Here is a 16,622-nt window from a genome sequence, read left to right as displayed (position 1 = left end):
TTCTGTGTTTTGAGTAGGTAGGTAGTATTTTAAGTTGTAGTTTACCTTTACTTAGTTACTCTTTTTTTTGGTGGGGGGAGTTTAAGTGGAGGTAAGAGTCTCATCCCTAGCACCACAAAGTTAAAGTATGAAATTGTGTGTTTGCATATTTTAACTTCTAAAGAGTAATTGTAGCCAGTAGCTAGCTAGCTCATGCCAGGTAGCTCCAACTACTCAGGAGATCTTGAGTAGTAGATCTTAAGATCTAGAAGATTGTGGTTTGAAGCTAGGCTGGGCAAAACAACCAAACAAAAAAACCACTTTCCCAAGTGCTTCTTTAAAAAAAAAAAATTAGGAACATGAGGTTATATCATTTGTTCTTTTTAAATTTTTTTATTGACCTCCTCTTCCATTTTTCTCTCACCTTCCCTCCTTGCCAATCCCTCCCTCCCACAGTTAGTTTATAACATTTTGTTTTGTGTAAGTATTGCTGTTTCATTGGTTTGCCTTTTACCCTTTGTCTCACCATTTTGATATTCCCCTTCCTTTCCTTAATTCAGACAAACATATATACAATACCCAGTACCAGAATCAAATACAGTGGCAACCGGGGCTAAATCATAGGAAAGATAAACAAAAGGAAAAATAAATAATTTCACATAGTAGGTTAAAAATTACAATGATAAACCACTTGTTTCCATATTTTGGCAAACATTTTGCTTAGAATCATCTTATGTGATCATATGTTCGGAGCTATTGAGCTATTGTGATCATCTGCTAGGACTATTTTAAGACCTATACTAATTATTACCAATGAGGGGAACCATGGAGTCTCTGTTTCTTTGGGTCTGGCTTACTTCATGTAGTATGATTTTTTTCCCCCAAGTCTGTCCATTTCCTTACGAATGGGGCAGTGTTCCCAAGTGCTTCTCTTTTGTTTAAGATTTAAATCTTGCTTTTGTGTCTCCTTCTCGATTTTTACTTGATTGTATTGTCTGTTACATTCCAGCTGCTCAGTTCCTGTAATCTATTTTTTGCTATTTCCTTATGGCTAGGCTGGTTTATTTTCTTTTTTCCTACTTTTACTTTCCACCCCTTCTTTAGATAGCCTTTAAATTCAGATGAGAAATACTTGATATTTCGTACTTTACAGTGTATATCTGTTTTTTCTTAGAAAACAGAAGTCATTAAGAAAAAATGTTTAAGGGTATGGTAGTGTCCTATGTTTTCTTGTGAAGCGTACAGTTCAGAAAATTATTTGCTTGAATAATTTCTTCTGCTCCAACTTGTGTTAGAATTATTTTTTTCTTGGGGGGGGTACTCATTTTAAGTTTAACAGCAACCTGCTCAATAATTATTCTTTTATTTATTTTTAAATATTTTTGTTAGTTTTTATGGTGCTCAGATTGAACCTAGGGTCCTGAATATGCTAGAGAAAAGATCTCCCAGTGAGCATAACCTCAGCCACACATTATTATGTTAAAGAGTACTCGATGGACTTACTGTTGAGTCAGTGCTTAAGCTGTACTATTTTAAAGATGCTTAATATGTACATGTTTAAAATAATATTTTATTGTTTAGAGTTTTATAGTTGCTGAATAGGTTATACACATTTAGATTGTCCTTAAATAGTAAACTTGCTCATGGTGGTTCTATTTATTATATTTATCTCAAGATTTGGTTTACATGTTTTCTTTTTTTTTTTGCCAGTCCTGGGGTTTGTACTCAGGGCCTGGACACTGTCCTTGAGCTTCTATTGCTCAAAGCTAGTGATCTACTACTTGAGTCACAGCGCCACTTCTGGCTTTTTCTGTTTTTTTTTGTGGTACTGGGGAATCGAACCCAGGGCTTCATGCATGCTAGGCGAGCACTCTACCACTAAGCCACCTTCCCAGGCCCATGTTTCCTTTTTTCGATGTACCTAGTAAAATGGGGTTTGTTAAAACAGATGTCTTTGGGGAGGAAGGTAACATTTGCTAATGTTTGCTGTATAATTTGTGGTAGGCTTTTTGGTAGTTTACATGGAAAAGATTTTTTTTTTTTAAATGGCAGATGGAAAGAGCAGTGTATTAGATGATAAAAAGTAGCATAGTAGCATGACAGCTTTGAATCTGACTTGGGGCAAAGAGGTAAAAGGTGTAAGTTTGTGTGTCTGTGTTCTTGTTGAAACATGAGGAAGAAATGATTGGAATAGAGAGGAAGTAGACTAGTTTAGTTAAAAGCAGGGAGAGCTTATGTGGGTGTTTTTTTCAACCACTAAGAAAAAGGGGATGTGCACTGGGCAGGGGATATGCAAAACCTTTGTTTCCTGGTGATTTGGGTACCTAGAGGTTGTAAATTACACATTTACTGATAATTTCCTCCTGAGTCTAGTTTTTGAGAGCTACGTTATAATTATTTTAATGTGTGTGTCTGTATGTATGTGTTTTTTGATAGTATTAGTGTGTGAACTCGGGGCTTCCTGCAGGCGCTGTACCACTGGAGTCATTCCTTGTGTCCCTTTTGCTTTAATTTTTCTAGTAGGGTCTCAAAAGTTTTGCGTGAGATGATGTGGATTGCCATCCTTCTGCTTAAACTTCTCATACAGCTGGCATTAGAGGAGTAGCTACGGAGTCCAACTATTTTAGTTCTTTTTAAATTCATGATATCTAATAAAGACTTTTTTGGGGGCCAGTCCTGGGGCTTGGACTGTAGGCCTGGGCTTTGTTCCTGAGCCTCTGTCCTCAAGGTTAGATAGCACTCACCACTTCAGCAACAGCACCACTCCCAGCTTTTTCTGAGAGGTTTGGTGGAGACAAGATTCTTGTGGACTTTCCTGCCTGGATGGTTTTGAACAGCAGTCCTCACATTTCATCCTCCTTAGTAGTTAGGATTAAAGATGTGAGCCACCAGCAGCCAGCTGACTTTGCATTTTTATTTTATCTAACTTTTCCTAGACCTTGGATTGTAATGCATAATTGCTGCTATGTATTTTTCTAGAGGTGTATGGTTTTTAGTAGTTTCTTTAAGGTGGCTTACAGTTTTATTCCCTACCCCTCAACCTAGGAATGAATATTAATCAACCTCAGCTCCTATTCTATTTTCCTATTATGTCTACTTTTGCTCATTTCTTCTGCCTGGGTATCAAACTACTTTTGTATATAGATCATACCTTTTGACTACTTTATCTGCTTTGTCTTCCTACCTTTAGGGTAGTTTCTTCTCCCCCTGCCACCCAGTCCTGGGGCTTGAACTCAGGGCCTAGGCACTGTCCCTAAGCTTCTTTTGCTCAAGGCTAGCGCTCTACTGCTTGAGCCGCAGTGCCACTTCGGTGCCTCTGGCTTTTTCTGTTTATGTGGTATTGAGGACTCAACCCCAGGGCGTCATGCATTCTGGATAAGCACGCTCTCCCACTAAGACACATTCCCAGCCCCCCCCCCCCCCCCGTAGTTGTTTTTAACTAAAACTGAAGATCAGATATCTCATATTGAACTAATGAGACCGACTTTCTTATTGTGGCATCTAATTCTTATTTTTCGCCCTGATTCCTCCTTCGTACCTATTTTTGTAGTGATTAAAGGGGGTGTGATCACAAGACCTGACAGTGAAAGAGACAGAACAGGAACTGGCCTTTTAATCCATTGTTCTCCCTTTCTTACTAGCAAGAAATGAAACATTTGATATATTTAAACCTATATTTAAATCATCTGCTATACTTAAGCTACACGAACCTTAATGTAGCTGCATGTTCCCTTACTGACCCTCCATATCTTGAAGATGTATCTTAGTTATTTTATTACTTCCCTGGAAAAGAGCCCCAAGTCATCCAAGGATAAGCACAGTCATGTGTCCCTTAGCAGTGGAATACAGTATGAGACATGTGTGAGTTCCTCATTGTTGGAACAGCATATGTTTACACAAATGTAGATTTGGTCATAATTCTTTGTGAACTGTTTTTGTTGTTGTGAGACAGGGTCTCATTAAGTTACCCAGGATGGCCTAAATTTTTTACTTCTCCTTTCTCGGTTTCCTGAGTGCTAGGATTACAGGTGTGTTCTGTCATGCTAGATTCCATTTGATCTCTTGATGCAAAAGGAAATGCAATTTGTTTTTTTGGTGGGGAGGGGTGGTTCTGGGGCTTGCATTTGGGACTTGGGCACTGTCCACGAGCCTCTTTGTGCTCAGGGACAGTGTTCTACCACTTGAGCCACAATGCTACTTCTGACATTTTCTGAGTAGTTTATTAGAGATAAGAATCTCTATCCTGCCTGGGCTGGCATCGAAACGCCATCCTCAGAGCTCAGCCTCCTGAGTAGTTAAGATTACAGGCATGAGCCACTGGTTCTCGGCTTTGGTGATGCAGTTTATATGAATCTGCTGTCAGTATAACATGACATGCTGTTTTATGGCTAACTTTTTTTTTTTAGTAAGTAGAAGGTACACTCTAAAATAACAATAAAAAGTGTAGTATAATAAATACATACTCCAGTAACAAGTACTTTGTACTGTATGTAATTATATGTGTTATACTTTGTATATTACTTACTGGCAGCCTGGTAGGTTTGAGTATACCAGCATCACCAGACAGATGAATAATGTGTTGCACTGCAATATTAGGAATACTAATAGTGGTTCAGTTCCTTGGGAGCTGAAAAATCTTATGGGACCACTGTTGTTTATGTTGTCTGTGTTTCACTGAAATGGTATTATATATGGTGACTAATTCAGCATAAAATTTTGAAAATTTGCAGTAATAAATTTTTGTAGGATTAAAGCACAGAGAGACTAATGACTAATAACCTTGTGTGAAAGTAAAGGTTGAATATTTGGAAGGTTAGAATGTGTGTGTGTGTGTGTCTGTCTGTGTATGCGTGTGTACGTGTACTGGGCCTTGATCTCAGGGTTTGAGCCTGTCCTTGAGCTGTTTTTGCTCAAGGCTAGTGTTCTGCCACTTGAGCCCCAGCTTCCCTTTTGGTTTCTGGGTGGTCATTTTGGAGGTAAGAGTCTTCATGGACTTTCTGGCTTGGAACCCTGATCCTTACATCTCAGTCTACTGAGTAACTAGGATTACAGGTGTGAGCCACTGGCATTCAGCCTTTATTTATTATGATAGGAAAAACCATGGGGTAAGCAGATTTGGTAAGGAGGGGTGTAGATAGAGATGTGAAATAGATTTTGGAGAGGGTAAGCTTTAGATTCTTGTTAGACTACTATATAGTTTTAATTATTAATGTGTCACTAGTCCTTTTTTAATCTTGAAGAATCTTTGCCCCTTATTTTTCATGACTTGAAGAGTTCTGTTTTATACACTAATAGAAGGTCTCCCTTTCTGGATTTGTTTTCTAATAATTGCCTAAAATAAATATGTTTTTGATAAAAATACCACGCAGGTGCTGTTCTGTACATTTTACTTAATCATACTAGAAGGAATGTATCATCAGGTTGTCTCATTATTGGTGTTGCTAAGTTTGATCATTTTGTTAATTTTGGAACTTTTATTGTAAAGGTCTGTTTTTCTTTTCATAACTAGTGAGTATTCTGTAGAGGAAATATATTAAAACTTCCAATTACATTATTTTTTTTTGCCAGTCCTGAGACTTGAACTCAGGGCCTGAGCACTGTCCCTGGCTTCTTTTTGCTCAAGGCTAGCACTCTGCCACTTGAGCCACAGCGCCACTTCTGGCTTTTTCTATATATGTGGTGCTGAGGAATCGAACCCAGGGCTTCATGGCTTCATGTATGTAAGCACTCTACCACTAGGCCATATTCCCAACCCTTCCAGTACATGATTTTTTTTTTTTTACTGTCTTTGCACACTTTGTTCTATAAACGGATTTTTTTTTTAACCAAAGTTATTTCTTACATAATCAGAAATATTAAGTAATATTTCTGTTTGCCATGGTAAGGGGCAGAAATGAAGTTGAAACAGCATGAGACAGATGTGGGTAGTGGTAGAACAGGCCTCAGTGCCTCTTAGTGATTGCTTACATTTGGAGTGGGTGCTGTACAGTCATAATGGACATTTCACTATCTTGTGCTTCTTATAGCTATTAATAAAAAGTTATGCTTCTAAAATTATAGGCAAGATTATGTACTTAGCCTCTTTAAAGAATCTTTTTTAAAAATTTAATTTTATGTCAAGGTGACGTTAAAAGGGTTACAGTTATATGTGTAAGATAGTAAGTACATTTCTTGTCATACTTGTTACCCTTCACTCATTTTTCTCCCAATTTCTATCCCTCAACCCCCACAGTTGTACAGTTAATTTCCAATATATTGTCTTGTGAGTATCACTATTGCATTGGTTCATCCTTTATCCGTTGTCTTACCATTTTGATGTTCCCCTTCCCTTCCCCAATTCAGATAAATGTATATACAATACCCAGGGTACCAAAATCAAATACAGTAACAACAAGGACTAAAATGTAGGAAGGAAAAAAAATACACATAGTACATTAAAACTAATGACAATAATAAAAAACTCATGTTTCCGTATCTTGGAGTTCATTTTGCTTAGCATCATCTTAAATAGCTATTGAGCTATTGTGATCCTCTAATTATTACCAATGAGGAAAACCATGGAATCTGTGTTTCTTTGGGTCTGGCACTTCACTTAATATGATTTTTTTCCCAAGTCTTTCCATTTCCTTACAAATTGGGCAATGTCATTTTTTTTCTAGTGGAAGCATAGAATTCCATTGTGTATATATACCACATTTTCTCGATCCAATCATCTACTGAGGGGCATCTGGGTTGGTTCCATATTTTAGCTATGGTAAACAATGCTGCAATGAACATGGTTGTGCTGGTAGCTTTAGTATGGCCTTGTTTGTGATCCTTTGGGTAATTGCCCAGAAGTGGGGTTACTAGGTCATAGGGGAGCTCAATGTTTAGTTGTTTGAAGAATCTCCATACTGCTTTCTAGAGTGGTTAAACAAGTTTGCTCTCTTACCAACTGTGTAGTTGTGTTCCCCTTTGGCCACATCCCTGCCAGCATCTGTTGTTACTAGTTTTCTTGATAATGGCCATTCTAGCTGGGGTGAGGTAGAGTCTCAATGTTGTTTTGATTTGCATTTCTTTTATGGCCAGAGAGGTTGAGCATTTCTTCTTCATGTGTCTAGTGGCCATTCTTATTTCTTCTCTTTCAGGAATCTTGGTTAGAGTTAATAAACATATGTTTTATCTTGTAGGTTTAAATGTGACACCAAGTATTTGCATCTCTTCATTCTAAGGTAAGTTTTATATGTTCATTGTCTTTGAAACAGTGTTATTGTATTAAACTTGTTACCCCAGTATTTTGTGTAGCAATATATTGAGTTACTGAAATTATGTCAGTAATTAATTTATTTACCACTTGAGCTTATGGGTTTTATCACAGAGAAGAAAATTACACTTGGGAGAATGAGGGCTTCTTTACTATATGTACACTATAAGCTATTATGGTACACTATAATAGCTTAATAGTTGGATACTGAGGAAAATTTTAGGCTGCCATGGAACCTGGATTTCAGCATCCTGATAAATTTCAGTTTGCCATTGCATTAGCATGCTTTGAACTTTGAGGTTGAGTATATTAGCTCCCTAGGGCTGCTCTACTCAAATACAGATTGTATATCTCTTAGCTAAAGTGTTTGGGATGGAGAATTGCTTACATTTTATCTATTTTCCAAATTTTGGGATATTTGCATGTCTATAATCCAAGTTCATATGTGAGATTCTTTTTTGTTGTTTTTGTTTTGTTGTTTGGTGAGCTGGGGTTTGAACTCAGGGCCTGGGTGCTGTCTTGTCCCTTAGCTTTTTTGCTCAAGGCTGGTGCTCTACCCTTTGAGACATACCTCTGGTTGTGGCTTTTTGCTGGTAAATTAGAGATAAAGAGTCTTATAGAGTTTCCAGTTTGGGTTAGCTTCAAATCACAATCCTCAGAGCTCAACCTCCTGAGTAGCTAGGATTACAGGCGCTTGGCTCGTGTCTTATCTTTACCATATACCCATAGCCCGAAGGGAGCATTTTTGTTGAGCCTTTGTTTTAACTGTAATCTATCACTTGAGGGTAGCTGTAGCATTTTCTTGTACTATTATTATGTTGGTCCTCAAAAAGTTGCAGATTTTGAACTGGGTGTGGTGCATCAGATCTGTAATCCTAGCTACTTGTGAGGCTGATATTGAGAGTATCTCACTTGGAGGCTAGCCCTTGGCACAAGAGTTTTAGAAATTCTTTCTCAACAGAAGAAGCTGGGTGTGGTGGCATGTACTTGTCATTCTAGCTACATTGGGAAGCCTAAAACAGAAGAATTGCTGTTAGGAGAGGGCTCAGGCAAAAAAAAAGCCTGACTCTATCTAAAAATAATTAGTGGGAAAAAAGGATAGAGTCATGGCTTAGCAGTAGAGTACCTACGTAACAAGTGTCAGGCCGTTAAGAAGAAAAAATACCATATTTGGGATTTTTGGATTAGGGATGCTCTATCTAATAAAAAAAATACAAAGTAAAATATGAATGCAAGGTAAGATATTAGTGCAGGAGCATTGAGGTTCAGCTTTAACTTCAAAAAGTGCTTAGGTAACGCCTGTAGTAAACCTTGCTCAATACCTAATAGAAGTTAGTTAAGGTTAGTGAACCTTGCAGAGTAGGAGGAGGCAGTTTGAAGTTGTATGGAAGTTAAGAAAGTTCTCAGTATTTTGATAGTGTCGTGTTTGTCGTGTTGAGTTGCTTAGCATTTTCACTGTCTAGTCATTAGTTTTGATGAGTTATTACATAACTGAAAAATTATATAATAATTGTAAAGTTCGAGTATGTTAACATAGGACAGTACATGTGATATTTGATGTTTACTTCCTGGGGTTTGATATTTGAAAGAAATGTTTTATAAGTGACCTGTGTTATGTGATATTTTGAGTAATATCAAACCTAGATTACATTAAGTTTTTCTTTGTTCTCCTCTTCCATTTAAATAACATAGCTATCTAAATGCAGCAAGCCATAAAGCCATAATGTGGTATACTATCCTTTTTGAGAGGTGAATATTATTAAGTAAACATGGCTGACAGAAGTGGGAAGATTGTTCCAGGACAAGTGTATATTGAAGTGGAATATGACTATGAATATGAAGCAAAGGACAGAAAGATTGTGATAAAACAAGGGGAGCGATACATCTTGGTGAAAAAGACCAATGATGACTGGTGGCAAGTCAAACCAGATGAGAATTCCAAAGCATTCTATGTGCCAGCCCAGTATGTTAAGGAAGTCACCCGAAAAGCTCTGATGCCCCCTGTGAAACACACCATTGGACTGCCAAATAACTCCACGAAAATGATGCAGAGCCTACATCTTCAGAGATCCACAGAAAATGTGAACAAATTGCCTGAGCTTTCTAGTTTTGGGAAGCCTTCATCATCTATTCAAGGAACAGGTCTTATTCGTGATGCCAATCAGAATTTTGGGCCCAGTTATAATCCGAGTCAGACATTCAACCTTAGCCTGGACCTGACCCATAATAATGGAAAATTTAACAATGACTCACATTCTCCTAAGGTTTCCAGCCAGGGTAGGACACGTTTATTTGGACACTTTCCCGGTCCCGAGTTCTTGGACATAGAGAAAACTAGCTTCTCCCAGGAACAGTCTTGTGATTCAGCGGGAGAAGGCTCAGAAAGAATACATCAAGATTCTGAATCTGGAGATGAGCTTAGCAGCAGCTCAACCGAACAAATAAGGGTAAGATTAAAAGTAGAATGATGAAACATGCATACCACCTTGATAAAAATTGTGTATTTTAATTGTTAGTAAGAGTTATGGCTTATTTTGTATGAACTCTGTCCTGATTTAAATAGCTGGAAAATATGTAAAATAACTTTTGAAGTTCATCAAGGATGTTTTTTAGTGGTTTTCCTAGTAGGCCTACTTTTGCAGTACTGGCACTAATTTGTGAGAACATTATTTCTTCTCTCTTTTGGAGGTATGCATAAGAGAGAAAGGATGACAATTTACCTGATCTTCTAATAGAAATGTTACTCTTTTCAAGCTCTTAATTATTTTGACTTATTTCCAATAAATCTTTAGGTAATGATGGATATATGAAAAAGATGTTACTGGAATTATTAACTACTAGCTTTTGCTCACTGAAACTAGTTCATTGATTTTTTAATAACAAAATAATACAGAGATAATAAGTCATTCCTTCTATTCATATACTTGCGTGTGTTAGTGTTTAGGGTAGATAATACCCTTGGCTTCAGCAAATATTAGATACTAGCCTGAAAAAACTTTATGTGGCCTAGTCTGTTTTCCCCCCTTCATCTAACCTTATTTTGAGATTACATCTTCAGTTTATTTCTCAAATGAAGTAAAATCATTAAAAACATTAAAACAAGTGAATGTGGAAAACTCAAAATTTTAAGTAAATTTAAGGATTAATTTTTTTGTTTGTTCAGAAGTCCGAGTAAACTTAGTAATTAGGAGGTTGTGTGGCACGGTTGTCTTGGAAGTATGTTCTTTCTGTTCGGGTGTAACTGTTCTTGTTAGATTTTTGAAGAGACATTGGGAAAAGGGCAGAAAAGTTCTCTAGAAAAACTTCTGGTGTTTGAAATTTAAGTCATGAGGTAGCACTGTCAGTTTATCACTGTGTTCCCAGTAGGCTTTTCTTCAGTGTTTGCGTGATACTCTCACAGGGAACATGTTCTGATAATAGAATATGACACAGCTCACTCTAGAGTGAATGAGCATTGAGAAAGATGTATTTTCTATTCCACCCAGCCATTACCACTATTTCACACTTCAAATTATATTTTATATTTGTGTACACAAGCAGTCTTGCTCTTTCCTTTCCTTTCCTCCCCTTCCCCTTCCCCTTCCCCTTCCCCTTCCCCTTCCCCTTCCCCTTCCCCTTCCCCTTCCCCTTCCCCTTTCCTCAGTTGTAGGGTTTGAACTCAGGGTGTGGGTGCTGTCCATCACATTATTTGCTTAAGGCTAGCTCTACCACTTTGAGCCACAGGTTCTGGTGGTTAATTGGAAATAAGAGTCTCATAGATTTTTCTGCAGTCTGGCTTTGAACCATGATCCTCAGATCTTAGTCACTTGAGTACTTGGGATTACAGGCATGAGCCAAGGGTGCCTGGCCAATCTTCCATTTTTTTCGTTATGGTCCTCTTAAGTTCATTACATTTGAAGTTCAGAGTTTCTAACTAATTGCTCCTGGGCCTTAGAAATATTTGGAAATCTTAGTAGATTTATCTAGCCAACCTTTTGCGGAATTCTCCACAACAGCTGTTTTAAGCCTTTTCCATTTTCTTTATTTTGCTGGTTCACTTTCCCTGTACTCATCAGATAACCTTGCCTTCTACTTCACAGCAAAAACAAAAGCCATGATGCAGAAAGTACTTTACTTGAGCTTTTGAAGCATATTTTGCATAGTAGTTAATAGTACTGGCTTAATTTTGAATCTGGTTCCATTAATATGTCAAATGTGTGATAACTCAGGAGAAGCTCCCCCCCCCCTTTGAAGTGCTTGGAACCCAGGGCCTTATATATGCCAGGCAAGTGCTCTACCCCAGCGCTCCATCCAGCCTAGGAAAAAATTACTTAACCTCTATGTGTTGTAGTTCCACCATCTTAAAATAGGGATCACATGTAGTGAGGAGGGATCTATTGAGGCTTAATAAAGCAACTCAGATTTAGTAACTTTAAAACAGAAAACACTCTTTACTCTGAAATTTCCCTGGGTCAGTAGTAAATCAGCAGTTTAGCTGATGATTCTGAAGGTTGGAGATCTCTCTTGGGGGTTCAGTCTTTCCTTTCTGTCTGTCTCCCTCCCTTCTTTCCTCCCTCCCCCTCTCTTTCCCTCCCTCCCTCTCCCTCTCTTTCCCTCCCTCCCTCTCTCCCTCCCTCCCACTCTCCTCTCTCTTTCTGTTGGCTGTGGGGCTTTTAACTTGGGCCTGGGCACTGTCTTTGAGCTCTTTTGCTCAAGGCTAGCACTCTACCACTTTGATCAAGCTACAGCACCACTTTGGGTTTTTCTGGTGGTTAATTGGAGACAGGAGTCTCATGGACTTTTCTGCCTGGGCTGGCTTTGAACTGCAATTCTCAGATTTCAGCCTCCTGAGTAGCTAGGATTACAGGCATGAGCCACTAGTGCCCGGCTTGAGGAGCTATTTCTAATGATAGCCCACTCATGAATAAGGTAGTAGTTAGGCTTCATGGCTGCTAAAGTGTTGTGACTCCCTTTACCCACAAGGAACAATCAAGACAGAGTATGGTAGAAGCTGCACTGTTTTATAGGCACTAATCTTGGAACTCTTGCTGTTTTATCTTACTGATTATATAGTACAATTCTCTTTTCTTTGGGAGGAGACTATACAGGGATGTATGTGAAGAACATGATTTAAGAATCAGTGGGGACCACTTTGAAAGTTGGCTATCACAGTAACCTTTTAGTAAAATATAGCTGCAATTATAATAAAATGTGGCCACTTTGAAATTTGGCTATTGCAGTAACCTTTCAGTAAAATATAGCTGTAATTATAATAAAATGTGGCCACCATTTGTATTATTATTGGTTCTACCAGCAAACATCTTCTAGTACAGTGCAAGTATTGCCTGTCCTGCTAAAGGACAGTTTCTTTATATTTGTTCTTTGTAGTTTTCATGAAGCTTGTGCAAAAGGTTGCAATACTATATTCACATGGCTTTAGATTCATTGTCAGGTGTTTTCCATCAGCATTTAAACTTACTCATATATAATTTTTTCTCTCATGGTAAATCTCTTCTTCAACTCTCCCTTCCCTGTGAGTGTTACTTCATTGCTCTTTTCCTTATTGACAGCTTCTGGAAAGAAGTTGTGTATTTTTGCTTTTTCTCTGTTTTCAAGGTAACTGTTGGGATTCTGGCTCCAGCACACCACCAGACTACTTCTGTTGTCACAATTTCCTTGTTGATAAATATACAAATTAAAATTTATACATATACATATAGTACCATTGTTACAGCAATATTAAATAGCAATTTTAAATAGTTTTTGAGACATAGCATGTATAACTGGGTGTGTACATTGTACTAATCAAATGTAAGGCTTGATGAATTTTTACTTATGCATTTGTTCTATAACCTTGCACCCTTTGCTAGCTAATATCCACACTTTAACTCCCTATGTTCCTCCTAGATTTTTATTTTTATACTTCTGTTTACTATCAATGACTTCTTTAATTAAATCCTTCATTTAAAAATAATTGCATACTTGTAAACAGTTGTAAGAAACAGTGCAGAGACATCCCATGTTAACCTCCAGTACCAACATCTTACAAAACTGCACTACAGTATGACAGTCCAGAATATTGACATTAGTAGTTATGACATGGAGCATTTCTGTCTCCACAGGATTTCTGATGTTGTAGCCACATGGACTTCCCTTCCGCCTCATTCCACCCTACCCGTAGCTGCTACTCTACTGCTTTATGTGCTGTTTCTGTACTTTTTTTTTTTTTTTTTTTTTGTGGCCAGTCCTGGGCCTTGGACTCAGGGCCTGAGCACTGTCCCTGGCTTCTTCCCGCTCAAGGCTAGCACTCTGCCACTTGAGCCACAGCGCCGCTTCTGGCCGTTTTCTGTATATGTGGTGCTGGGGAATCGAACCTAGGACCTCGTGTATCCGAGGCAGGCACTCTTGCCACTAGGCTATATCCCCAGCCCCTGTTTCTGTACTTTTTAAAACAATTATTTCAAGATGTGGAATTCAGTCTTGTCTTTACAGATTGGCCTTTTCATTCACCATAATTCTCTGGTGATTGATCCAAGTTGCTCTATATATCAGTAGTTCATTCTTTTTTGGCCAGTCCTGGGGCTTGGACTCAGGGCCTGAGCACTGCCCCTGGCTTCTTTTTGCTCAAGGCTAGCACTCAGCCAACTTGAGCCACAGCACTGCTTCTGGCCTTTTCTATATATGTGGTGCTGAGGAATTGAACCTAGGGCTTCAGGTATACGAGGCAAGAACTCTTGCCACTAGGCCATATTCCTAGCCCCAGTAGTTCATTCTTTTATGTGTGTTTGTTGTTGTTGATGATGAGTTTTAGTATATGGTGTAAAGTTCTGTACCTGTTTAACAATTTGCCCATTCAAGTACATACTTTTTTTTGACAACTGTAGACAAAGCAGCTGTGAACACTTTTTTTTTGTACAGGTTATTGTGTGAAGATAACTTTTCATTTGTCTTGGGTAAATTCCCATACGTATAGTAGCTGTCTATAAAGTAGGTCCATGCTTGTCAAACCTTTTTCAGCTACATCAGTTTACATTCCCAACAGTATTATAGAAATGATGCAACTTCTTTGTTTGCCTATCAGCATTTGGTAGTATTACTTATTTTTCTTTTTGCTGGTTGTGGATCTTGAACTCAGGCCCTGGTCACTAAAGGCTAGTGCTCTATTACTTTGAGCCACAGCACCACTTCTGGTTTTCTGGAGGTTAACTGGAGATAAGAGGTTCATGGACTTTCCTGCCTGGGCTGGCTTTGAACTGGGATCATCAGATCTCAGCCTCCTGAGTCACTTGTGTGCGTCGCTGGTGCCCGGCTTGCTTTTTTTGTTTTTAACAATTCTGATGTGTAAGTAATGGTATCACATTGTTATTTTTAAAAATTTTTTAAATTTTTTTTATTTTTTTATTTTTTCCGGTCAGTCCTGGAGCTTGGACTCGGCCTGAGCGCTGTCCCTGGCTTCTTTTTAGCGCTCTGCCACTTGAGCCACAGTGCCACTTATGGCCGTTTTCTGTATATTCTGTATATGTGGTGCTGGGAATTGAACCCAGGGCTTCTTGTATATGAGGCAAGCACTCTTGCCACTAGGCCATATCCCCAGCCCCTCACATTGTTATTTTGATTCACATTTTTCTAATGGTTGTTGGTGTTGAACTTTTTTCTTTTTGGTGAGCGGGATTGAACCCAAAACCCTGTGCATGCTGAGCATGTGCTTTACCATTGAGCTATATTTCCAGCCCCAAACGTCTTCATATGCGTAGATATCTGTCAGACATGCATATTTGTCAGGTTTGCATATATTTTCTCCTAGTATGTGGCTTGTTCTTCCATTGTCTTAGGGTCTTTTGCAGAATAAAGTTTTTTTTTATTTTGATGAATTTGTATTTATCACTTTTTCTTTTATAGATCGTGCTTTTAATTTATAAAAGTCATTGCACTGACATTTTAGGCATCCTAGAGAAATAGAACCCCAGTAGGTTGTGTGTGTGTGTATACGTGTGTTTATGCGTGCATGTATACACACACACACGTAACTGTTTTAAGCATTTTGGTTCCCATAAGGATAGAGACTTACAAATTTAGAATCTCTTGAGTGGACTGGCAGGCTAGAGACACAGAAAAACTGATGAAGGACTTCAAAATTTGAAGACTTAGGGTGAAATTTTCTTTTGTTTGGGGTGGGAGTGTGAAGGTCATTGTTGCTCTATTCAGACCTTCGTCTGACTCGATGAGGGCCTCTGCATTATGCAGGGCAGTCTGCTGTGTGCAAAGTCCACTTTTAAAAATGTTCATCTCTTCCAAAAGCACCTTCATAGAAACATTCAGGATAACATTTAATAATTTATCTGGGGGTTGTGGCCCCTCCAAATTGACAGATAAACCAGATTGGTGGCAAAGCCTGTAATCCCAGGACTTCTAAGGGTGGAGACATAGATTGGTAAGAGCAGATTGGGCTACATAGCTGGTTTGAAATTAGCCTAGGACTTAGACCCTGTCATAAACAAACAAATGTGCTAACTGAATTGACCCATAAAATAAACCCAAGATCCTGAATGTTTCCTTTAGTAATTTTTCCTTTAATAGTTTATAGCTTTTAATATTTAAATTTGTGATCTGTTATTTTAATTTTTTATAAAGTTTGAGACAATTCAATGTCTTTTTGTTTATGGTTACCGTAGTTATCAAAATACAAGTTGTTGAAAAGGCTATCTTCAGTAAGTTATTCTTACACGTTTTTGAAAAGTCAAGTATTTCTAGTTTCTCTGCTTTAATACTATGTATCCCTTCTTTGTCATACAGCCTTCATTACTAAAGCTATACAATAACTTGAAATTAGTAACTGATTCCTTTTATCCCACTTTCTCTTTTTAATGGTTGCAATAAGCCTGAATTAGATCTACCAAAGATACCAGTTTCTAATCTCTGAAACTTATAAATGCTACTTTATTCTGAAAAGGAGACATTGAAAATGTAAAGATTTTAAGATGAGGAAAGATTATTTAGGTCTTACAAGTAATTACAGTTGTCCTTTTAAGAGAGGCAGAGGGCACCACATGAACAGAAGATAAAAAGATGGAGCAGAGAACTATTTGACGATGCTAGCCTTGAAGATAAATGTTTTGTGGCCACAAGCCATAAGACTTGTATACCTGAAGCTGGAAGAGGCAAAGAATATGCTCCTGGAACATCTGGGGTGTATGTGTGTGTGTGTGTGTGTGTGTGTGTGTGTGTGTGTGTGTGAGATTATTAATAGTATAATTAAATAGAATATAACACTAAGGCTTTTTCCTTGTCTTTAGTTTTGGAAAACACTCTTTTTTTCTTTTTTTAAATAATAAGAGTGTTATAAACACTTTGTCATCTGTCTGTCTTCCAGTCTGTCTGCCTACCTGCCTGCCTGTCTGTCTTGTTTGTTTAGTGTGTACTG

General features: G+C 38.1%; 1 protein-coding gene across 5 annotated transcripts in view; it reads left to right on the top strand.

Annotated features, from left to right (window-relative positions):
- Positions 1-16,622, top strand: part of Arhgap12 (Rho GTPase activating protein 12) — a 101,233-nt gene that overhangs the window by 12,707 nt on the left and 71,904 nt on the right. For 4 of the 5 annotated variants that reach the window (XM_048367906.1, XM_048367905.1, XM_048367904.1 and 1 more), the window contains exons 2-3: positions 7,149-7,190; positions 8,915-9,669. In XM_048367906.1, coding sequence (XP_048223863.1) covers positions 8,992-9,669 — 678 coding nt within the window. In that variant the 5' untranslated portion in view covers positions 7,149-7,190; positions 8,915-8,991. Of the gene's footprint in view, positions 1-7,148; positions 7,191-8,914; positions 9,670-16,622 lie in introns of those variants that run through there. The other variant, XM_048367907.1, reaches the window with a different exon arrangement.

This window comes from Perognathus longimembris, chromosome 18, assembly GCF_023159225.1.
Source record: "Perognathus longimembris pacificus isolate PPM17 chromosome 18, ASM2315922v1, whole genome shotgun sequence".
NCBI classification, from domain to species: Eukaryota; Metazoa; Chordata; class Mammalia; order Rodentia; family Heteromyidae; genus Perognathus; species Perognathus longimembris.
This window is presented reverse-complemented; position numbering and strand designations above follow the sequence as displayed.